This window comes from Haliotis asinina, chromosome 2 (genome assembly GCF_037392515.1).
Source record: "Haliotis asinina isolate JCU_RB_2024 chromosome 2, JCU_Hal_asi_v2, whole genome shotgun sequence".
Taxonomy (NCBI): Eukaryota; Metazoa; Mollusca; class Gastropoda; order Lepetellida; family Haliotidae; genus Haliotis; species Haliotis asinina.
Window position 1 is genome coordinate 74,094,932 of NC_090281.1, and position 25,424 is coordinate 74,120,355.

The 25,424-nt window shown below is 38.9% G+C and overlaps 2 protein-coding genes across 2 annotated transcripts; one reads left to right on the top strand and one right to left on the bottom strand.

Moving 5' to 3' along the window:
- Positions 1-276: 276 nt before the first annotated feature.
- Positions 277-6,745, top strand: LOC137272016 (acid-sensing ion channel 1-like). Its single transcript, XM_067804391.1, has 3 exons — positions 277-774; positions 3,905-4,088; positions 6,603-6,745. Exons 1-3 carry the CDS (start codon positions 277-279, stop codon positions 6,743-6,745), a joined length of 825 nt encoding a protein of 274 aa, XP_067660492.1.
- Positions 6,746-7,642: 897 nt separating this feature from the next.
- LOC137274294 (CD109 antigen-like) lies at positions 7,643-25,138 on the bottom strand. Its single transcript, XM_067807426.1, has 37 exons — positions 25,037-25,138; positions 24,609-24,693; positions 23,741-23,934; positions 22,612-22,637; positions 21,899-22,058; positions 21,291-21,361; positions 20,622-20,750; positions 20,161-20,200; positions 19,861-19,945; positions 19,181-19,292; positions 18,590-18,814; positions 17,962-18,195; positions 17,455-17,553; positions 17,230-17,292; positions 16,603-16,794; positions 16,171-16,320; positions 15,960-16,043; positions 15,546-15,621; positions 14,925-15,243; positions 14,458-14,575; positions 14,193-14,306; positions 13,702-13,806; positions 13,412-13,540; positions 12,610-12,748; positions 11,768-11,944; positions 11,429-11,510; positions 11,154-11,310; positions 10,802-10,876; positions 10,413-10,590; positions 9,981-10,186; positions 9,676-9,825; positions 9,492-9,554; positions 9,146-9,255; positions 8,729-8,876; positions 8,286-8,388; positions 8,005-8,087; positions 7,643-7,737 (listed from the first exon to the last, which is right to left on the bottom strand). The coding sequence occupies exons 2-37, from the start codon at positions 24,656-24,658 to the stop codon at positions 7,729-7,731; spliced, it is 4,455 nt and encodes a 1,484-aa protein (XP_067663527.1). The 5' UTR covers positions 24,659-24,693; positions 25,037-25,138; the 3' UTR covers positions 7,643-7,728.
- Positions 25,139-25,424: the final 286 nt, after the last annotated feature.

The window sequence follows — 25,424 nt, forward strand, 5'->3', positions numbered from 1 at the left end:
CTTGTGGTGAATTTACTTGTTTCAGTCACGATACGGCTGAAATACTGCCGATGTGACTTTAAATTTTTACTCACTCACTCGCCTGTGAAAAAACATCTGTGCGTACAGATTCTACTTATAAGTACAGATTCTATAGGTACTGATTCTGAATTCGTCACTTCATTTGTCAAGATCGTAGGTTCTACAGCTTGCAATATCTCCACATCTTCTTACAGCCGTGTTTGAGACAAATGGGTGAACTGTTTCAGGGTAGTGTGGACTGTGTTGCTTCTGGCAATGGCTATAGTGTGTCTTGGGACGCTGGCTAGTCTTTACAGCAGATACTACAGCTACAACTTCACCACCAAGATTACAAGGGAACGCAAACAACAGATCAGGTTTCCTTCTACCACTATATGCAACCGGAACAAGTTTGACGTGAGCCAAGGTAACCTTAATGCCGCAGAACTCAAATATCTTCGACACAATGGGGACCTGGAAGACATATACCCGCCCATTGACTGGGATGGGAAGGAAGGGGCCGAACTAAACAAGATGGATTATGTCAAATTCTGGGAAAGAGGAGCATACAAAGCAGTCGACATGTTCAAAGGAGCATATTTCAAAGGTCAACCTTTCAACGTGATGGGGCTGAAGTACAGTCAGAAACAAGATCAACGCTGTTTCACATTCAACGGTGGTGATTTTGTGTCCGAAAATATAGGACTGATTTTAGCTATTGACGTCATGCAAGGAACCTATTTAGATGGAGGAGTATACGAGGCTGGGGTTACGGTAAATATTTTTACACATTTCATCTGTCGATGCATATGAAAATTGTCCATGGGCAGAAAATAGTTGTTAGATAACGACCTCTGAAACTTCCATCTGAACAACATAAGACTATTGCCTCATTAAATATAACAACATTATTTTTTGTACTGTCTTCTTCAAATTACAAATCTGAAAATTTGTGAAGATGTTCCTTGGCTTTCACTTGCGATTCCACAAATTAAAATGAACATGAACTGAGGAGGCAAATAGCATATTGATGGAAAAGCCTTCTTCTTCCAATATCCTCTTTAAATTGGTTTCAATCCACGATTATCCAGGTTATATTTTCTGCATTCTATTTGAAAGTGTATCCAGTACCCATTTGCCACCTTCATTGCTCCTTTGTGTTATTCAACGTTTGGACCTGTGAAGATCCCTAATCAAACAGATCTGCAACGATCTACGCTTGCCCCATTTGAGATAAGTCGTGTGGCCAGACTGCGATTGGCTGATGGCGTGTGGTTGTGACGAAACGACATTGTTCATTGCTCATAACATCAGTCACTGCATAGCGTGGTCAGTACTATCGTTTCAGTACCTAAATTGCTGTAATATTCTTGATGTAATAGTTTATAATAGTTATTTTTTTATATCATCTTTATTTCCACAATTTACATGATACATATGTAGTACATTCAGATAAGTATCAAGGATGGTGGAAGCAGTTGCACAAAGTAGAGTTAGTTACAAAGATATTTGCTCGATACGCCTTTAACACACTTTCACAAACCCCAGTCATGAAATAGATAAGCACTCCGTCTTTGAAACTGCAATGGTTATAGCTAAATGCACTTATAATATATTCTCTGGGTTATTGCACATGAATGAATTATGAAACGATGACCAGAAGGTGAAGAACTCGCTGTTGCTGCATGTAGAATATGCATTGTATTTTGTGATTTCATAGTATTTTGCTATCTCTCTTACTACATTGTTAAAATATGGAACTTGTTGTTTTCTTTTGTGTGTGTATATATTACCTGTTTCACTACAAGACACATTGCATTTAAAGGGTTATTATTTTTTCCCGCGTAGAGTAAAATTAATTTTGCCGTCAGTTCCTCCAGTCTTAAGCTAGCTGTGCAGGTTGTCCCAAATGTTTTTAACATGACAACGATCATAAAAACAGATGGATGATTGTTTCTAGTTCTTGCAAACAAAATGTACGCATAGGTGTGTCCTTTAGTCTAATTCTATATAAGAAAATGTTTGTATGTATAATATGATATCGTATCCTCATCTGTAACCATTTCAAACTACTACATTTTGTACATCAGGGAAATCATTTGTCATCATATATATGTTTCGTAACCTTGTGTTATCATATTGTGTTTCAAAGTTTATAGTTTATTATAGGTCCAGCATGTTATAAATGACTGCAGAGTACAGTATATAAATATAAACACCAGGGTTCCAAAGGTCGAGATGACACCTTCCAATATTACGCTTAAGAATATGTAAGCATTGCCTATGTGTATGCATACTTTGATACATACTTCGATACCTACACATACATACATACATACATACATACATACATACATACATACATACATACATACATACATACATACATACATACATGCATGCATGCATGCATGCATGCATGCATGCATGCATACATACATGCATACATACTTCGATACCTACATACATACATACATACATACACACATACATACACACACACACACACACACACACACACACACACACACACATACATACATACATACACACACACACACATACATACATACACACACACACATACACACACACACACACACACACACACACACACATACATATATATATATATATATATATATATATATATATATATATATATATATATATATATATACTTACATGCTCACATAAATACTTACGTACATATCCAGCAACAATACAAGGGCAGTAAAACTAGTAAGTTAAAATTAATGCATTAAATCATTTACAGTCTTCTTGAGAGGATTTTTGGTGGAACATACATTGCAGACATTTGGCTCGTTCGTATTAAATAACATCATTTGATAACAGCCAGCTGAACGTATCATATAATTGAGGTTGTGTGTCATAAAGCTTTCAAGAGTTTAGTTGTTTACATTTATGAATAACCCGTAAAGGTCCCTGAGTGGAAAAGGCCTTCAGCAACCCATGCTTGCCATAAGAGGCGACTGTGTTTGTTGTAAGAGGCGACTAACGGGATTGGGTGGTCAGACTTGCTGATTTGGTTAACACATCTCATCGGTTCCCAAATGCGCAGATTGATGTTCATGTTGTTGATTACTGGATTGTCTGGTCCAGACTCGATATTTACAGACCACCACCGTATAGCTGGAATATTGCTGAGTGCGGCGTAAAACTAAACGCACTCACATTTATGAAAATGTCTATTTTTGCTGAATGTGGCCTGAAACATTATAGGAAGCATTTCACGTAACTTCCATCTTGATTGCAATTTTCATTCCCAAATTCGATTACGGGGCAAAACGAATTAGTCGAAGCGAATAGCTCCAATGAGTGAGTGATTGCGTGAGTTTAATTTAAGGCCGCCCTCAGCAATATTCCAGCGGTCTTTAATGACTGGATCCAGAGTATTTGACAAAATATATTCCGAATATGTTGGAATTGCTTTGTTTCACATGCACGGTCATCTATATACCAACTCAGGTCTTTATCGATGAAGCAGACACAGCCCCGAGCTACAGGGATGATACAATGACTGGTGTCTCAGTCGGGACGTCGACACGCTTTAAGATGACAAAGAAAGAGGTACGTGAGTGTCAAGAATATTTAGACCTCTGTTATATTATAGATATCATAAAACCCTAAATTAACAGGTGTCCTCCTACATGTCATTGTAGATTTTTAGTTGCATGGCGATTTCAAGTTTGAACCATTTTAGCAACCTATGTTTTTCGACTGCTGAGTCCTCTATGGCCTCACGTGTTTTAACAGACTCTTATTTGCAAAGATTGTGTGGGCGTTAAAACCTCGGACAAGTGTCGCATAACACGCATCCCCGTGCATCTCGTGTCCACGTTTGCCAACAAATGATATGTATGTGTTTATCATGTGCCTGCAGATTACGTATCTTCCGCACCCATATAACACCCGCGGGATGGATTGTGTGAACACTAAAGCCTCAGACTTTGTCAACCCCCTTGAATGGTTCAAGGAGTACAGTATTGAAGGGTGTCTTCAAGAGTGCTCAAATAAGGCTGCCATGGACGCCTGTAACTGCACCGCCGGATGGGAACCTCATCAAGGTATTCCTATTTATTTTTCATTTTAACAACAATGGACACGTCTCGTCCAGTGATACCAATAAGTTATTCGCTATGCGTGGGGTGGGAACTTCGACCAGGTGACTATGACTATGACTTTTTCAATTTATTCTCATTCTTTTTGCGAAACAAATAAAGAAGTCTCGGTCATTTTGAGCATATCTCAAAACCTGAATATATGATGTTTTACTGAATAACAACTTCAGATGGATCTGAATATGCCGTTTGAGAGCTAATTCTTACTCCTTAGTCAGGAGATAAACGTTTAAGGAGCAAGAATTAGCTCTGAAACGTCATATGGATAATACGAAATTCTTATCCATAAACACTTGTCATGTATTCATGTTCCTCAATGCCTTTCAAGAACTTTCGAAAATCCCGGAACAAGTTAACGGGTGGATATAAGGGGTTCTGTTTCCCTATCCTGTTTCATAACAGTATCAGTAACTTTAATAACAATTGCAAATATGACATAATACGACAGCAAAATTGTCTCAGAAATTGTGACCTATAAACTCATTGGAGCAGAGGTATATTCTATACAGTTTGAAGGTGCTGTTTACACAGGAACTAATGTATTGTAAAACGAAATCGCGATTGTTCACATGCATGATATTTGCACATGTTTTTGCACAATTTGATAGAGGATACTCCTACAATTCGTTCTGCATACATTTTACAGATGATTCCCCCATGTTAGTGGAGAAATTCATCTTCAAATTGTAACCATATATAAACACAACACTAAGTGATTTCATTAGTGAACGTATGATGGGTATCGTGTTAATTGGCGATATCTATTCCAGGCAGGGTCAATCTGCGGCATTGCTCTTTAAGGGAAGTCCACACGTGTTACCGTCCCAGAAGCAGTAAGTTCTATAAGACTAATATACAAAACAGGACCAACAAATAATCATACCTTTTGTTTTCAAATGTCCGTGTCTTTATTACAAATTTTGCATTGTATTTATTGTTCTTGTAAAATCACCTCATGTCCAGAAACACATTTAGAAACCTTCTGTTTAGGGTTTTAGTTGGAAATGTTCGAAATGTACCAAAGGAGTGCCTCTAGTATTGTACAGTCTGTTCTGAGCAGAGCTAGCAGTTTATTGCGATTACACGCTTACTTGTGTCAGGAGCTGTCTTTGTCCAATTTGCAAACGCATCACTACAATACATTTGATAGCCTCTTGGTTCAATGCAAAATGACATAGTGATAGTGAGATACCGCTTACTATACAACACTGTGTATTTATTTCATGTAAAGCACTATATATTTAGATCAAGTACAATGGGAGGCCAGAATGGGGAAGAGTTGTGCATGTCAATACCCATGTGAAGAAACATCATATGACATACAAGTGTCAACTATGTCACTGCCATCAAATGTCACGTTCATCTCTAACATGCTGCATGCAGAATATCCCCGTGACATGATGAGGTGAGAACAGATTTATAGTGAATTGAATAATCTCTTTAATACATTAATATTAAGAATCGCAGTGCATCGAAAACTGACTGCATTGTAGATTTTCATGAGACAGTTTGTTTCCAAAGATGCAAGATATTTTGTATTTTATCCAGAGAAAATATCCTGATTCTACAAATTACGCTATCCAACATGGTTGTCGACAAGGCGGAGCACCAACCAGACTTGGAGCTGAACGATATATTTGGTCTGTATGAACTTTATGTATTTAAACTCAGGTTTACGTAGGATCAGGTTTATGTTATATAAAAGAATATCCAATAAATATAGACACAGAACTATCCTGATACTGAGAAATGAATACCGTGATAGATCCATGGAGTCTTCGTGTGCAGGAGGTGCTTAGAACCCTATGTCTATATATGCCATGGTACATCGTGATCGGTGAGATCCCTGCATATTCCTTTTGACAATTGCAACAAATGAATGTACTTAAGCCTAGCTAGATTCAGTGTCAAACACGTATATTTCACGATCGAAGTATCGGGCTTAGTAGTCAACACAACACGTTGCAAACGTCTTTAGCATTAGTGGAAGACATCGATACCAGCTTTTTGGATCATTTGTTCATCAACGCTCATGTGGTCGACTTTATTCCACTGGACAGACAGATTTCTTCAGAGTGCTACACGACGTCATCACTTTGAGGGTTCCTCAATAAGCTCATTAAAACAATAAAAGCGATGCTGGAAATATTTCCAGTGGGTAGAGAATCCGCTCTTTCATTTTCGGGTGAGGACTATGGGCATATTAACTGAAAAGATGTCCCCACCTCAAATGAAACATGCAACACTGGATGTCCTAAAGAAACGTGCAGAAAATGGTAATTTCAGGAAGATGATGTTCTCAGGTTTGCTTCAAAGTTTGCTTCTTTGGCTGTAAGTGAATGAGATGTTATTGACACCTTGTATTCTATGTCATGACTTTAACAAGATCATATAAGAAAACATTGTCGTTTCACTGTACTGCTAAGCATCAATATGACGGTTCCTTTTGTATCTTTGCAGCCAGGATTGGTGGCCAGATTGGACTGTTTCTTGGGGCAAGTATTCTCACCATCGTGGAATTGCTGGAACTATTGGCCGCATGTTTGCTGACAAGCTTCGTGTCACTGTGGACCAGACATAAACTTAAAGGTTCAAGAACGTAATGAAGCCTGGTAACCCAGTTAGATCTCCTTTCATTTTATAAAAAAATGTATCAATGATATGCTTTTGAACTGTAAGTGTTCAAAGTGTTTGTATGTTTTCTAGATGATTGTGCACCACAACAGAAAAACATTTCAGGTTCCCTTTGTTCGGTCTTTGTTTAACGCCGCACTAAGCAATATGCCAGCTATTTGGAAGATGTCTGTGAATAATCGTGTCTGGACCAGATAACCCAGAGAGCAGCAGCGTGACTATCAATCTACGCGCTTGGGACACGGTGAATCAACCAAGTCTGTGAGTCTCCTTTGTATACGTGTTTTCAACGGAGATCGTTTCTATTTGAATTATTTATATACTGGTTTGCATGTATTCCAGACTGCCCACTGACTTGCTCCCGAAAGTCTGGAGTCAGCTGTGGAATAAAAGTTCATATCCCTCGTTCCAGGGAATATATGTTCCTTTCTTAAAATTGACATTTGGCTTTGTTTTGTGGGTGTTCCTCTCTTGAGAATAAAATATACACCACATCGGTACCTTTGCACCTTTTTATATGACAGCCCAGAAGCACATGACATGATATCTTTCTGTTTCAAAGTAATGTTATCTGTTACAGGACATTTGCAACCACACATCTGAGTTCATATATTTCATTAGTAAAAGTAGAGGATATTCCGTTTTGATAGCATACTACTAGCTAATGCTAATTCATATTGGACAAAATAGTACATGTCCATACAGAGGAAATATTTCCAAATGAATGGAACATATTGTCACATTTTCCTTAATTTTCCTTAGTCCGACCAAAGGTGTTATTATACTCTTATTTTCAGTGTTATGATATTTAATCAGGAATGGTGTCCATTTCATGTATATGCTGATATCAGAGTATAACCCAAAAATACGTCAGGATGATAAGACATTTTTATTCTACAATAAGTTGAATAACTGCTTCAATGCCGACTCTTTCCTGATGTTGCGAACCTGTTTATGAAGACTGGAAGATAATGTGAACAATTTTAGTATACGATATGACTAAGTGATTACAATGTCGACATGTACATGATGGCAAATAATCAAATAATAATTCATGGTTAACACATGAAATATTGTTTTAGTTATCCCCCCGGAAGGTTCTATTATCGGTCTCTTTAATTATTTCTTCCATAATGTCAAAAATCTGTGTCTTTTAGTAAAACGAATGATATATTTTGACAATATGAGAACACCAACAGCTGTAAACGGCCATGAATAATTCTCTTACCTTCTGGCAGCACTTAGCGCAAATGTCACAAACAGTTGCGTCATGTAGTGTCTTTGAGCGGTAGAACGCGACGCCCTGATGTGCTGAAAGATGGACAGACGTTAGAGTCACACAGTCATTATGTTAACTCTATCAGTCCTGTTTGACGTTGACGCTCCATAAATTCTATTTCCAAGAAGCACGCTAAAGATATCAAACATATCGACTGTTTACATATCACATAAGGATGTTGTCAGTAATTATTCAAGCAGAAGGGAAATATAAAGGTTATGGTAACTTACTTGGCTCATAGTAGTCAAAGACATGGATTGGGGATGCCTGCAGCTTAGCAACCAGACCATTCCTTCTTGCAGTGAATCTGATGCATGTTTCACTGGCTTCCAACTGTTAAAAATGATATAGTCATGGAGACATGTATATTTATCTGCCCATCTCGCTTTCAGAAACCTACATGAATAGACATATTCATGTTGTAATCATACAGTTATATACAATAACGTGAAGTGAAGTAATTTCAAGTCAAATGATTCATGGAGCTGCAGCTTGTGCTTATACTGTGGAGAGTCCTGTTTCCACGCTGCTGAAGTTCATAGCCATACGTTCCCTACTGTCTGTGTTGTACTTCTAAATATAATTTAGCGTTTGCGAAAAAGTATGTTTCTCTTTTGTGTAATTGTTTGTTTAATGTTTCATGAAATCTGAAAGTTGAATAACTGCGATGCACCTCGTTGAAGTAGAAGACAAGAGTCTTTCCCAACAGTTCCGATCGCTGTAGTTTACGGGTCACATAGACTGACTCCATGTCTGGTTCAAAGCCTGATGGGACTGTGACCTCGACAACCGCCATATTGCTGGTTCTAGACTTGCTGTAACTGTTGGAGATCAAGAAATCGTGTGTTACTGAGCCGTCACAGATAATAATTCATAGGAATATAACCTAGCTGAACAGAAAAAAGATCTGTAGGAGATAACAGTCAGAGTTAAAGAGACTAAACTTTAAATATGCCAAGGGAATCCACTGCAACACCCAACTCAGTGATTGTAGAATGAGTGTGCTCTTTAGAAGATGAACCAACACAACGAAGAGCAACAGACGCCCTCTGAGCCGTAACACCATCAACAGACACATGCAGCGTCTTACCTCACACAGGTCCTGAGTGTGTACATGTTAAACGTCTCGATCTCAATGTCCTCACTGATATCGAAGTACTGCTCCTCTACCGGTTTCTCCACGTTGAAGAACGATGCAATCTATATAAAACCAGCATTCCCATTCTATGTACTGTCTAATAGCCACAATGAACTTATAAGAGCATCATTTTCATACATACACATTCACTGCCCTAACAAATAACAAACAATACTTCTTTGGAAATATGAGGTGGCTTGATTCTGTTCATAAAACAAACAGATGTAATGCAAGGAAGGTTGCCGCGCAGCACTAGCAAATCTTGTACAATAATGTCAATATTTCTAATGATACCAACCTCAAGGTATCCAACTCCATGGCCTTGGGCTCTTACGTTGAAGGTACCGGTGAAATCATTGGCCTGAAATGTGAATTTGTACAAGATAAACATATAACTGTTTTCAAAAAAATATTTCAAATAACACACCAAAGTTACTGTATAATGTATCATATGTTAATGCTATAACAATTTGGAAACTTACATCAGCAGCTTGAAGGTCAAGGGCGTTTTTGGCATTGATTTCAAAATGTTTGCTGAATTTCCCAGAGCTGATGTCTGCACTGATTGTGAAGGAATCTGAGTTGATGACGGTGGCAAATGCAGAAAGGGCATCGAGAGCAACAACAGTATCCTGAAAATCGGATTTAGCATTTTGTTCATGACAATTCTCCAAAAGACAACACAGTTTATCAAAATATTTCCTTTTGTGTTAATTTCATATGCTCTTGAAAAATCATATTTGTCGTGTTCTCCTTTTTAGTTTTCACCATATCATACTTGCTATACCTGAGTAGAAACGAAGCCACCATTGGGATTCCTGGTGGATATGAGCCATTTCATGATAGACAGGCCTTTGACAAAGTCCTTCCTGAGAGCATATGTCTTCAGAGCGTAGCCTGTTGTCTCAATGTCGATGGCGTCAGCGTATTGGTGATACGGTCTCCAGTAGCTGGACGTAGAGTGGCTGTATCTCTCCCAGAACATCATGTCGTCTGCAGTGGACAACAATTATTTGTAAAATACCATTATAGCGTACATCAAAAACCGCTTGTACAAGAACACTGTAATTATCTTATTTAAATAGCGAGTCTAGTCCTTGATGTAGGTGTAGTCGTACAATACGCTGAAGAATGTTTTTAAATGCTTGAGATCCAAAAATGTTTCTTGTGTCATGTTACAATACAGTTCTCTTACTCTTACTTTTCTCTTAATAAATACCTTTTGTCTTGGAAATATGTTCAAGTTTTTTGAAAGCATCTTCGGCAAAGATGCTATCCGCTTTGGTTAAGGCATGGGTGACGATAGCAACAGTGTATGGGTCGTCATATCTCACGATGTTGAACTCAAGGAAAGCGCTGGCGCGGATCAAAGAGTCATTCAGGTTGAAAGCGTTCACCTGTGAGGAGGGTAATGTATTACACACTAATTATATGGCGTATTTATTTTCTTTAAGAGGTCACTGAATGGTACGGGTTTTTTTATTTTCTTTTTTTCAAATTTTCTTGAATGATTTGTTGGATAAATATGCAAGAAAAATTGAATGCCACTGTGCAACTACAGCGGTGAACATCATGTGTTCATAAGGAAACAAGTGTGATTAAACTTACCCCTTCCAGTCCTCTGACTTCAAGCAGAGCATCCAGAACAAATGCTGTCAGGGCGTATCCATGTCCAGATCCTCCCTAGAAGTCAAAAGGGAAGAGGCAAATGATCAGCTTTCCTTCAACGCAAATGGAAATTGCGATATGGATTGAAATTGATCTTCCGGAATCCAAGATTGTGGAAAGGGACGATCGGGATTGAGTGGTCAGACTTGCTGACCTGTATCATGCACGTTATCGTATCTTAATTGCGTTGATAGATATTCATGCTGACGATCACTGGTCTATCTGATTATTACACAGTAATCACTTGCATGGGCAGGGTCCTTAATGTACCACTACAGTATGCTGTACGTACCTGTATGCTGGAACTGTGCACATATCCCTTCTCGGTGAAGTCACCATTGGTGTTTTGCTTGCCCATAAGCCAGGTTGCAGCACGGGCAATGATTCGGTCATCTATGTAGATGTACTTGCGAGCCTGAATAAACGTTTTCACGACAAATGCTGTCAACCTGAAATTGAACACTGAACAAATATAAGAACCGTAAGTTAAAATAAACAACTACCTTATATCTAACACATCCTAGTCAATTTCACATCATTACCGCTGTTATTAATGTGTTTACCTACCAGGTGCTTCCGTAGTAGTCGCTGCTTCCCCAGATGGAGTAGGAGCCGTCATTGTGTTGGTATGTCAACTCACGCTGGAAACCTTAGCAAAACAACAGATGATTACAGAGTTGTTAAAATAGGTTAAGCTTAAGAAACATTAAAACATCTGTATTGTTTGAGAAAAAAAATGCATGCTTACTTATTTCGTCTAGGAATTGAGTGATTTATCTTTGAGGTTAATTCCGAAAATATGTGTAGTTAATTTAAATGGCTGAATGTAGGCTATTTCAAAACGCATACTAGGCTAACCGTTGGGGCATATTACGGAATTGAACATAGGTACAGAAACGTGATTACCTTCCTCCATGAATGGAATGACTGTCTGTTCAACTTTCCCGTCAAATTTCTTGGCACTGACAAGGTAGTTGGAGATGTAGACATCAGGAGCTAGTCCCATCATGTTCTGTTCTCCACAGCCAGTGGGCATCTTCAGAAGGCTGTCCAGGCCATCGAGGCTGGGGCTCACCACGTCACCTGTTTACACAAGTATTCGTGTTGATATTGGACTTCAGGAAAACATATACTGGTGCATGGATAATACATTGTCAACATTCCAACCCTTGCTTGTTCGTAATGATCATTACGTTATATATAGGGTATCAGGGGACTTTGAGAACACGCTTCACGTACTATTAACGTGCAATCAAAGTTTCATAATTTACACCAAAGATATACACATCAGTAATATTTATGTCACAAGATGTGTGTATAGTCCTAACGCGTCTGTCATCGTATTGTGTGGGTTAATCCTATGAATTCGCCAAAGTCAAACTCATGTCTGTTTTGTACGAAAGTGAACATGGCAACTTCAGAAACTGAACTAGTAAACTTCATACATTTGTTTCCACCAAAATGAATACCATAAATGATACACGCATGGCAAGGAAAACCCCTGATCGAGCTACAATTACAAATGGACTATGTATAAATATTATAGATGTATATCGAGGTGACTTGCTGTTTCCTAACTCTGTCTGCTTAGAAGTTAGTTAAGACGAAAACCAGGGACATTTACAGTACAATACATACTTGACTTACCCCTAATGTATGATAACGCTTTTCATAATGCCCTGGTAGCGGTTCACTGCTATCCATATGTATTTATTAAAGGGTACATAATCATCTTAGCTTCCACGTACCAAATGCCCTGACTCTTGCTTTCTGTGAGTCTTTTACGATGTACTTTGGCAGAGGAATGGAAAGATTTTTGTTGTAGGTGTTGCCAGACAGGAGATCGATGGTGACGGGAAAGTTAGTCTCCTTTCTGATACCTTCCGGCTGAAAGATGAAGCAATACTTAATACCATTACAACTTAAACAACTGTAATCATGCCGTACCACAAAAATACCTAAGTGTTTTAAGTGTTTCTTCTCCGTTGCATGTTGTGGCTACGTCAAACTGAACGATGATGAATAAAGATATGTATATACATAAATCGAAAGATACAGAAAACTGATACAGGTATCCCAGATTTTATGCCTTCGGAGAGTTCATTCATTGAGTGAATATGACTTTACGCCTCTTTAAGCAATTGTCCACCAATATCAAGGCGGGGGGGGGGCACCAGAAATGGGCTTCACACATTGTACCCTTGTGGGAAATCGACTTCGCTCTGATGACCGTGCGCTTTAACTATTGGGCTACACCACCAGCCCTTCTGTAAAAAAATGTGTGATGAAACGCATATGAATCGGAAGGAGAGAGAATTCCTAACAAGTTATGAAACAAAGCGAATGGGAGTGGGTTTGGATTAAAGAAGCTTTTTTTCAAACATCATCCCAGTTATATCATGGTCAGCAGTCTTGACCTGGCTGAAAGGTGAAAGTGCCATTTACTGATTGTGCGAAATCCCCAACCATGGTGCTTACAGACAGCGAGGATTTTAGATTGGCATAGGGGCGGGAGAAGCATGTGGGAGAAATAACATTTCTTTCACTAACCTCAACTGTGATTTTTCTCTGTACAGCATCGGCTGCAGCAGTTGATCTTGCAGATATCTGGATGTCAAGTTGTCCCAGGGTTGTAGGGACGATGGGAAAGTTCACAGTCTTTGATTCTCCAGATGCAACCTGGGAAAATATCAACAATACCGTGCTCCAATACTGCAGTGCTAGACAGAATGCAGTGTAAATTAGAAATGGGATAATGATAGAGTGGTCTAGGCAACATTGGAGTACAACAATGTTATACAAAAACGTCAAACGTAATAAATATGTCTTTTAATACTTACGCGAACTGTCTTAACTTGGTCTGCAGACAAAGCCTTAAGACTCTCAGTTGTGGGGTCAAATAGGATGTTATCGTAGTCATTGGATTTTTTCATCGTCACCACCACCTGGCGAAGGTAGCTGATTTGATATAATTGTTAAACACAGTGAGAGATCTCTCGTTTTTTTCTATTGGGGATCTTTCGTTAACCCTAATAGTTTATCATAAATAAATGGCAGATTTTGGAAGGACAGAACACAACACAAATTGTAAATAATATATGTTAAACCTTTTCAGCATTCGTAGAAAATTGTACTTTTATAGCTATGCTTATTCCTGACACACCTAGAGACACTGATGAAGATAATTTTTTACTTTTATGAACCTCAAGTTTATGGCTTATAACGCGATTATAAAGATTTATTCAGGTTTTCTTTTTCAAAATTAGAACTATTTTGTCACCATCATTACAGGGAATCAGAAATTAGTTTTCTGTATTTTCCGATCGCTTACATCGAGATCAGTCTGCAGATAGTTGAAGACGTTGGCCTGAACAACAACTTGCTCACCACGGATGACTGACATTGGAACAGAAACGCTCACAAAAAATGGACGGAAAACCTTCATCTGAAATATATAATTCCAAGGATAAATGATCAGTACACCACTGTCTGAAATTAAATGATACTTCTTTTATGACAGAACTAGTATTCTTTTGCTCGAACGGCTTTGCATGTTTAACTAATTAAGGTCCAGGTTGTTTTGTATTTTACATTACCTTCGATGCTGATTCTGTAACTCCGAGCCCGGATACGGGGTTAACTGCGAAGGCTGTAGCCAACCATGACGTTATGGTGTCAGGAACCGTAGCAGATATGCTTGCAATGCCACTAGAACTGGAAAAGAGCAGGCAAAGAATTGTGAAAGCAGAGATAATGTGCAGCGGTTAAGCAAATATACGAAACCACCATGTTGTCGCTTCCCAGATTTATTCTCAAAGACGAATTCCTACATACATTCTTCTAAATGGACTGGTTTAACAATATAGTTGTCATTGTTGATTATCATCCCGTGATTATGATTATTTCTTTTTCTATATCGCAACTATGCAAGTGGATATTCAAAGTGAATAACCCATCTCAAGCCTTCAGGCACTCAAAAAACAAGGGTTACTTCTTGTATTGTTTGTAAATATTATGAATACTCCGTTTTCACTAATGAAGAATATTTAAAGTGTCAGCTCACCCAATGGTAGTGTTTGTCCAGAGCCACGTCTCTGGAAAGAATTTCCTCACTCGTTCTACCTGCTGTAAGGCTGTTCCAGTGTAAGGTGTTGCTCCTGGTGAGGCTGTGTAACCTATGGGGTATTTCGATGGCCCTGGATAAGGTGTTGCTCCAGGGTAAGGCAAGTAGCCTATCGGGTAAGGTGTTGGGCCTAGATAAGGTGTTGCTCCTGAAAATGGCGTGTAGCCTATTGGGTAACGTGACGGGCCAGGGTAAGGTGTTCCAGCATAAATGTATGTGGGCGATGTTGGTCCAACAGTAGGCGTGGACGCTGAGAAACCTGAAAATCAAAAGCTAAACATTATTTTTTTGAAACCATGTCATAGACTGTGTCTGCTTGCCATGTTATGCATGACTTTCATGTCACCCTGCTACCTATTAGATCTGCATACAGTCAGAAGTATCTAAGGTGTACCCCCAAATGAATTCATTTCAGGTACAACAAAGTATTCAGTGAGTGGTTTTACACCGTCACATCGTACCCTTGCGAAAAGTGAACGAACGCTTAAACCACTTGGCTAACACAACACCCCTACAACAAAGTAAACTCATGCTCAAAAATGCATGACCTATAATCAGTACCTGGTATGTGTCCATAAGCAGTTCCACCGGGATTCTTTGGCACATTTGCATCAGTGAATACATCAACGTTGACATCCTGGAAATCATAAAATATAAAATTTTATGTGGTTTAATTTAAAACTCTGTCTTTTTAAATCTGGTACTTTAATTCTGAGTTTCACCAGAATTTTCTGGTATAACCATATTTGTATATACCCATAACACATACGACCCTGACCACACAAGACCCAAACTGCACCCACCACCCACACACCAACACCCACACACACCCAACCCACCCACAACACACACACACACACACACACCATCTCCATCCCCATCCTCCTCCCTCCTCTCCTACACACACACACACACACACACACACACACACACACACACACACACACACACATATCAAACTTTCCGGGTTACTACCTTGAAGACTTGACTGGCGTCTGTCTCTCCAGAATAAGTGTTGGCCACACCACGACTGTCAAAGTATTTTAACTCAGTCTCAACCTAAATAAAAAAATATATCTTATGAGAGTTTAATGTTCGTCAGGAAAGCATATCAATAGATAACCACATAATGTTTTGCATTGATATGTAATGTTACATACAAGAGATAAAGCTAACTTGAACTAACCATATCACTTGTGACGTCATTTCCACTGGCGAGAAGGGTCACTGATTGGTCAACAACAAGTAAACTGACAAATGACTGTGGATCAGCGGAGACTTTCACATCAACGCTCTCGTGGGGCTGAGATTCGTTCCTGCTAAAGCCGAGTGTCACCTTTAAATGGAAAAGTCAATGTTTTGTATCGTATTTTTTTTACCTTGATATTTTAATTACGTCAACACAACATCAGTATCATGAACGTGCCTTTATGAATAACTATGAAATTGTAAATGTGCTAGGAAAAAGATAGCCTAACAGTAGCAGGTTGCCATGTTCATAAACGTTACAAAGGCAATGCACTGAAGCGTGAGTGAGTGAGCCATATGGTGACAACAATAATAAGTGCATTATGTATCAATGAAATTAGAGATCGCCCCAATGGCTGTTATTGAATACCTTGTTGGAAAAGAGTCCCTGCACATCAAAGTTTATGCTGTCTGCAATGACCTCGCCATCATCCAGAATGGAGTAGACAAGGAGACGAGCATGAGGTGCCATGTGAGGAGTAACAGGAAGGGTGAAGTTGACGCTCTTTTCCATACCGCCATCGAGATGTCCGGCAGTAACAATGGACCCAAGGGAGATAACCTTCACGAAAAGTGGACATGCATACGATATCACCACCAATTACCAACATGACATACATTAGCACATACATTAACTAACAGGTATGATGATTTTCATGACACTATCTTTTGTGAAAAAGAGTAATGAATTATATGTTTGGTGTAAATAACAAAAATGTTTCAAGTGCGTGTTGGAATGGAAAATAAGATTACAATAAAAGCTCCTGTTAAGAAATCGAAAGCACTTTACAAATGTAATTTAAGAAAAAAGGATCTTTAAAATCACTGATGAATGACTATTATACATGTACATTGAGTTCGCCTCGTTACAGTGCTTTTTGTGCTACACCCCTCCATTTCTTGAAACCAATATGCTGTATGCCGGATAATATAGTTTTAACAATAATCATTCTTACTGTTCCATGATATTATACTTCAAGTTTTTAGATATATTTACCTCATACCAGACTGTATCGAGTGGCTGTGTAGACCTGATGATGATATTGGCGTTTTCTCCGGACTGAAGGCATTACAAAAATTGCAATTTTTATTTGACGTCACATTTCACATTTAGATGAACTGACTGGAATCGTTATTTTGGAATCGTTACTTACTGATCTCTCAAACCAAACTGTGAAGTTAGCTCCTTTTGATAGCTGCTTTTATAGCTGTGTTTTTTTACCGTCACATTGGTGTCGTGGAGATATAGCTGAAGGAAGGAATCAGATGGGGAGTAGGCTTTCTTTATCGTCCATGACGTTGACGTTTCACCATAAAAAGCCTGTGGATTAACAAGAGGAATGAAACATTGAAAACCTGCTACTGCAATGTTTTCGATTCAAAAACAATAAGAACAATAGTCCAATCATGAGTTATATATAAATATTTACACATTTGAAGGGGATCTCAACTCTGGAGAGAACGCTGGAGTGTGCGTTTCGTTGTGGACTTCGAGGGTGTTTTCTTTACTACATGTTTAAAAGAAATCAATTTATTTTCAGTATGAAGAGAAAGAATTGGCGAAACAGCAGAAATTTTAATCCAATGCAATAAAAAAGGCCTGGAAAATATGAAAGGAAAACGTATACTTTCATATGCTCTCATTTATTTGCTTCAGTATAATTTGAGATTTCTTAATAAATGCAAAAAGGACCAACAAAAACATAATGTACAGTATTTTATCCTTCACCGTTATTGTCACTGAGACAGCATCCTCTGGAATTGTAAGTGTGACGTCCACAAGACCATCTTCAGGAACTGGGAATGTCTGTTCTTCAAGTCCATACGTCCCCTGGAAGTTGGAGTCGCAGCTGTGGTAGCGAATCTGATTCGGGACTCTAACACGGTAGGTTACACACGGGTAAATGGTCACATTCTGCCGGGGAGTCGGAAGTGGCAGATCGTTTTGAAGGGAGATTTTTACCTGAAAGGAATCAGACAATCAAGTGTATATTTAAATTGATCGAAGCTGTGGCATTTGCTTTCCTTTATGCCAGGCGTAAGAGTTTTATATTAATTGAAGATACACAAGTTCAAAGTGAAATCTGAGGTTATACAAAGGGCATTAGTCAAAAAAATGGCATTAAGAAACTTCAAAACACTCATCAGACACTTCCACAACTGATGATTGCATAACAAGAAGAGTGGGAAGAATTCTGCAAGAGCGACCAGTCGACTAATTGAGTTTGTGCTTCATTTGTGAGCAGTAGTTGCTGTGGCGGCACAAATACTTGACGAATACTTGTTTCGAAGAATGTCAACCCCAAACCAAACCAAAGGTTATACTGTGAACTGAGTTATTTTCAGAGACAATTTACCGTGCCAGTGTAGTCGAGACCGGGTTTGAAGTTTTTATCACTGTTGTCGAGGTAGGTTAACTTGACTGCGTTGGTGTAGAAAGTCACAGTCGAGGAACCACTTAGTTTCTTGCCTGTCAGCGTCTCTGTGACAGTGGCTTGTATCTCCAGTTTCCGACCATTGAGATAAGATTCGAGGTGCTGAACCTCCACCATTGGGATTGTGAACTTACTTTCTCCATCAAGCTGAGTAAAGGTAATTCGATAAAAGTAAAAATTTAGTATGGATGAGTATGATATTAAGAGGGAAAATATGTCCCATATGTGACATTACGAAGCAAGGAAAGCTTTTGCTTCAAATATGGATCCAAAATAATCACTGCAGACACGATGCACTCTTCCTTACTACAGTGTGTTCCATACTTTGAGGACGTTTAAGGATATTGTGTGTTTCTGTTTTCAGTGAATGTTTTTAAGGTTTTTGTAAAGCCTTGAACAAAACTGACCATCTTCCAGTGTTATCACAGCAACACACTATAAATTTCATTCTTACTTGAGACAAGCAAACAAGTATTGAAATTGTTGGAAAAGAAACTACATCGGTCTACATACTGGGAATGTCATGAGAATCTTCGGTTGCTCAGAGGAACAAGATCCAGAATAATCTCCAGGTATCGTCGCGTGAATCTCTGCGACACCAGACACCCCTTCTCCGAATGTATACCTGGATAAAAATGTGCATTCCTATGGATGTGGAAAGGGTTTTTTCGCCTCTACTTTCCTGATAACAAATTTGACTCTTGTTTTGCACATGAGGTTACATATGTTTCAGTTATGCCCCCTCATCTTTGTTTAAACATATGGTATCATCGTTATTTTTTCAAACTCATTCATAATGAGTGAGTGAGTGAGTGAGTTTAGTTTTACGCCGCACTCAGCAATGTTCCAGCCATATGGCAGCGGTCTGTAAATAATCGAGTCTGGACCAGACAATCCAGTGATCAACGGCATGAGCATCGATCTGCGTAATTGGGAACCGATGACATGTGTCAACCAAGTCAGCGAGCCTGACCACCCGATCCCGTTAGTCGCCTCTTACGACAAGCACAGTCGCCTTTTATGTCAAGCATGGGTTGCTCAAGGCCTATTCTACCCCGGGACCTTCACGGGTCAAACTGATTCATAAACATATGCTATTATTGAGTGTGAGTCAAACCATGGACTCTGCTTCATTAGATGTTTCTTACGGTTTTGGAAATGTTTCTAACGAAATAGTATTTAAATGCACATACTTTGCATTAACTTTGCCCTTAATGTCTCGATCTGTTACCAGGGCAAAACTTGGAACATCCACTGTAACCTCAAAGAGTGGAAGATCTAGGAAAGAAAGAATGTAAAGTAAAAAAAACCCATTTGTGTACAAAGAGATTACACTTGACAGTCTCACTAAGCATGTTGTTGTTTAGGGGAATGCCGTCACTGCTAACACTTAGAACATCAACAGAGTTTAACCCCAAGCCATTTGACGTCCTAATTACCAACCTTTTAGGATACATCAAAGTTATTTAGATTTTAACCGAAGTTATACTCACTATAGTTGGACACTTCAAATTTCTTTTCCTCCATCTGGCTCTGTTAAGGTGAGGTGTGACGGTAAGTTTTTAAGTTTTCACACACGTGCTAAACATGGCCTAGCTCATAATGTGGTATGACTCAGAAAATGTTAGTTGATGTTAAACCATCCCTGATTTAAGCACTTAAAGATATATTGTCCCACAAGGAAAGCATTAACATCAGCTGATTTTGATTACATGTCTTAAATGTGTATATGAGAGACATTTATTCATATTATTTCATTTAAGTACACAGTTATAACGCAGAATGCACCCCCACATTGCAAATGACATGTGATTTGCATAATAGGACCTGTCTATTGAAAGTGAAAGAGAAAGTGAAAGCATGGTTATATTTGTTTATAGGATGTTAACTTCTAAACCTGATCGACGCAAGTTTTCTAAATATAAAATACATTGAAGTCTTCTCTAATACTTACGTTGGGTACTGTGACCCTGATTTTCCAGTCTCCGAGGATGGGCATGGCGCTCAGTTTGAAGGACTTTGTGACGACACCAGTAGGATCTCTCACATCCTTCTGCAGCATCAGTTTGTTGTTGTTGGGATCCTGCATTGACAACATCCATGTCGCATCACATGCACAAAACACGACACATAATTATAGTGTTCTTGTGACCAGTAAATATAGCCAAATTGGTGTTGATGTATTATTTAAAAAAACAGAATTAGAATTAGAATCCTTTAAAACAGTACGTCAGGCATTCAGCTGAATAATACTTTGACAAAAAACTAATTCTAGTCACATCTGTACATTTGCTTCCCTATGTACTTTGAGCACCAATACCGTACAAGCAGCCTATCAAAGTCCAAATCTACCTTTAATGATTTATACTGGAAACAATTGTACTTTGTTTCTTTCCACATAACAACGGAAGTGACAAATTCAACTGACCATTGTAAGTTTTATTTCTAATGATTTATTTGTTTTTTTAAATAATTATATTGAACAACAGAAGAATCGCAATTTTCGAAAAAAAATGAAAGTAAGCGTTCATGTTTATGTCTTCTATTTAAAAAGTCATTAAAAGCTGGCGTTTCTGTTGATGCAGGATGTAAGACTGTAGGATGGATAAGGGTGAAAACTCACAAAAATCTCGATTGTCATGTTTCCAGTGTATGAAAGAAGATCAGAGTACACAGCAAATACACGGAAGTTGACTGTAAAAAAGAAGTGGGTGGATAAAAGTCTATGTAGGTACAACTGCGCAGAAATCTGAAGAGATCGTATCATAGTATTCAAATATCGTATCAAAACATGAAAAGTGTGATGAACATGATATTTCAGCGTAGGTCGAGACAGAGATCCAGTATATGGTCACTGTCGAAGGAAGTAAGGCTTCTATGTATAGATGAAGATGTTTTGACAATTAGCAGCAACATTTTGGGTGTAGGGAAAAAACAACATTACCATCGAATACCACGCAGGTGAATTAAAACCAACACCGCGGAAACAGGGTAAAGGAGATAATAAAATATGACAGGGAAAATTGTCCCAGTTGTCCAGGTAGGGAAAAACAGGTTACTGGTGTTTGACGCTCTGCTCAGTGTCAGTGAACATACAAGCGCCTACCTGTTTCTGACTGCTGTCACTTAATCGCTTTGACATGTGTACATAACTTTGTCACACGAACACTGACGTAAGGACTGGTTCTGTAAACAGTTTCAAAGCAGGCAGGTGAAGCGCAAACTCCTTACCCGTGGATCCGGGCTTGTACATGGCCTTGTCTGTCTGGATAAAGGCTGAAAGGTACTTGCTGTAGTACTTCAGGTTGTACATTCTTGTGTATTCCTCCCCAGTGCTAGTTTCTACCTGGACCTTTAGGATATAGTCGTCATACTTCAGATCCTGGGGAGTCTGTGGTACAATCATTTGAGTTAGTGTCAGCTCATGCTGGTATAGAAAGCGTAATGAACTATCAAGGTGTAGTTACAAATCTTTTCTAAACAACAACACAATGTGAATACCTTTGTTGCAAAAAAAATTATACCCGAAAGCAACCTCAGAGTTCATTATGTGAACACCATGCTTATGTGTATGCTTATGCCGCAGATGAAACCTCAAAAAATTATTCCATGCACCACTCCATAAAGTTAGCATAATGAAAACGATAAATCCATTTTCACGTCTACAAGAAATCTGGCTACATCATTATCATGTGTTGATAAATGGCCATCATAATAGCTATTATTAGTCCTGCTCGACAGGGTGGGCGTATCCTGCCCACCGGTGTCAAAAATACATCCGGAAACGTATGTACCATGTTACAATAGACACTTGCAACGGATAGTGTCTTCTCACAGATTTGTCGAATTGTGAGATTTCCTCCACATGTCTACCACAAAACCTTTTGACAGTTTTTCTGAGGCTTTGAATATAACCTTTATCGGACAACTCATAAATAACTCACTTTGACATTGACGAAGCCGGCATCTCCTGAAAGTACAAAAAGTGAATGCTTAATTACAATAGTTTGAAAACAGTCGGGGTAGTGGTTAAAGTCTCTGCTCATCACGTCGAAGACACGGATTCGATTCCCCACATGTGACTGAAGCCCATTTATGGCGTCCTCCGCCCTGATATTGCTGGAATATTGCTCAAGTGGCTCAAACACATACCCACTTCAATCAACTGAATAAACTCAGTTAGAATTACACTGATACAGATTCGATAACAGAAATAACGTCTATAAATCTATTACTGTATTTATATCAGAGTGACGAGGCACATCAGATATTGCATTAGTCCTTGTAAATAAGAAATAACCGCAACGTCAAGATAAGACATAGGCCATGCTGCAAATAATGTATTACAAATAGTTATCATTTTCAAGAATTGTGGTATAATATGTTTACAGTGACGACATTGCAGATGTCTGTCCTTTTTTTCTCTAGTACCATTTGGGACTTATCATAATGATTTAAGAAATGACCCGTGAAGGCCCCGGGGTAGAATAGGCCTTCAGCAACCCATGTTTGACATAAAAGGCGATCATGCTTGTCGACTAAAGGGATCGAGTGGTCAGGCTCGCTGACTTGGTTGACACATGTCATCGGTTCCCAATTGCGCAGATCGATGCTCATGTTGTTCATCACTGGATTGCCTGGTCCAGACTTGATTATTTACAGACCGCTGCCATATAGCTGGAATATTGCTGAGTGCGGCGTAAACTAAACTCACTAACTCGTTTAAGAAATGCATGGATGCATGGATGTTCCACTGCACGATGCCTACATTGCCTGTCGTGCTTGATATTTCAAATAGAAGTATATGCTGCATTGTCCCTAGCTGGATTTACACCATCCTTTCAGCCGTCACGAAGTTTAGACAATCTAGTCACAAATTCAAATAACATATATCTTATAGTTAAAGACAGTGGTATACTTTAATTGACATTGAGTCTTGGGGACCCTATCAGGTATTCAATATTGTAACGTTACCTTAACCCCCATTTTGACAATACAGCCACTAACGATCTGAGCTTTTAATTTAAACTGCCACTCATGAAATATTTATGGATGATTCATGGCGTGGCCTACCTCCGAGGATTGTGTTTGTGTTATTGGCATGGTCCACGTAGATACGTTCATAGTGTTCATAGGGATAGTTGTTCCACTCCTGGGTCTGTACACGTGCTGTTACAGTCAGGTCCTGACTGGCGTTCAGGGAGTTGACCCCCAGACGCAGGGTTGTCGAAGGGCTGATGGTCTTAGGGGCAAGGATCAGGAAGGTGCTGCAAGATGCACAGATAAAGAAACTATACATTTCCGATGATTATATTCCAGTATTATTCACTTTAATGATGCAGTGCAGGTGTTTCATCAGAACACACCCTGACAAAACACTGCTTGATAATATGAGCGTTGATCATCAAGGTGAATCACTTCGGACAACCAGATAGAACTGCAGACCTTCACCCAATCACGACGCACATACATCTGCCCAGATGACATAGTGACTATTGCTGGAAGTAGCGCACTGACATTACGATTCAGACTGAAAGATGTGATTGTAAATTACTCTCCCTAACAACATTTTCAGACACAAAGTGGCCAATAATGAACTTACTAAAAGATAAACACTTCATCGAGTTTCAAGTATTCCATAAGATCGGTTCCTTCGGATATATATTATAAATAGGAAACAAGTAACACCGTCCTATTTTGAAACAACTGAGTTTATATATTGACACAAATTCAAGATCGGCTTGCAAAAGAGTAATAACCTCTGATGAAGAGCAAGCGTTATGCTTACATACATTGTACTAGTGATCAATTAACTGGATGAGTCTTCCTGCTGGAACATCACAGTATTACATGTTATGATTCTTGGTGGTATTTGTGCAATGTAAATATGTAACCCCAAGATTGGGGACATTAATCATTATTGAGTCAGCAAAGAACGTACTTTTTAGCATTAACAATGCTGATTGATGCGAGAAGAAGTAGTCTCCACATGTCGGTGTTTGCTGGACCAAACACTGACCAGTTTGCTGGAACATATGGAGAATCATCGCAACGTGTCATGCATCACCGTTGACATCCACGAAATTACAGTAATTCAGTGGGAGAAAAGAGCGGAACAGTTCCGTAAACACACCTAAACCATATTGCAAAATCAAAATTCATAGTATTATGCACATGACAAACTAAACTACAACAGAAAAGTATATAACATGTTCTAATTCGTGTAGTATGACCACAACAAAAATTGAATGCAGAAATATCGACAATCAAAACAAACAATAGAAAAAATGTTTAAAAACCAGCTGCCGAAAATGTTTTACTAAAAATATCGTCGTAATGATTTAACGTGCCCTGCTGTGCCAGGTATACCCAGTTGCTGTAGGACTTTGTCCTGGATAACTTCAACTTGTCCCTTATCTTCTTCGTTGACGTTGTCGTGTTTTGTGCAGCTGGCTTGACCCTGTGCTTGGAACTGGCGTCCAGTGTTGGTAATTGGCTTATATAGAACACCTCCTATCTTATCTGTCCGCCCTCAGTACTAAACAGCCTACGATTCCAGACGGACACTCTCACGCCGAGGTTTGGAGCACGCCATGCCCGCCCACATATAACGAATGTGGCACTGATAATCAGGATCATACTAACCACCTGTTTTGGAAAATTGTGTTTTTATAACACTTTTTTACTTCTTTTCGTCAAAACAATGGAAATATATTCATCACAAACGGGACAATATCCCTGGTAAATATATCTTTGT

Excerpts from the sequence above, each read along its gene's own strand:
- LOC137272016 (XM_067804391.1), top strand. The coding sequence starts at position 277 with ATGGCTATAGTGTGTCTTGGGACGCTGGCTAGTCTTTACAGCAGATAC. Across the intron at positions 775-3,904 it reads TATACGAGGCTGGGGTTACG|ATTACGTATCTTCCGCACCC; the intron begins GTAAATATTTTT and ends ATGTGCCTGCAG. Across the intron at positions 4,089-6,602 it reads CGGATGGGAACCTCATCAAG|CCAGGATTGGTGGCCAGATT; the intron begins GTATTCCTATTT and ends GTATCTTTGCAG.
- LOC137274294 (XM_067807426.1), bottom strand. The coding sequence starts at position 24,658 with ATGTGGAGACTACTTCTTCTCGCATCAATCAGCATTGTTAATGCTAAA. Across the intron at positions 20,201-20,621 it reads TCAGGGTCACAGTACCCAAC|AGCCAGATGGAGGAAAAGAA; the intron begins GTAAGTATTAGA and ends TCACCTTAACAG. Across the intron at positions 15,622-15,959 it reads ACGCCAGTCAAGTCTTCAAG|GATGTCAACGTTGATGTATT; the intron begins GTAGTAACCCGG and ends TATGATTTCCAG.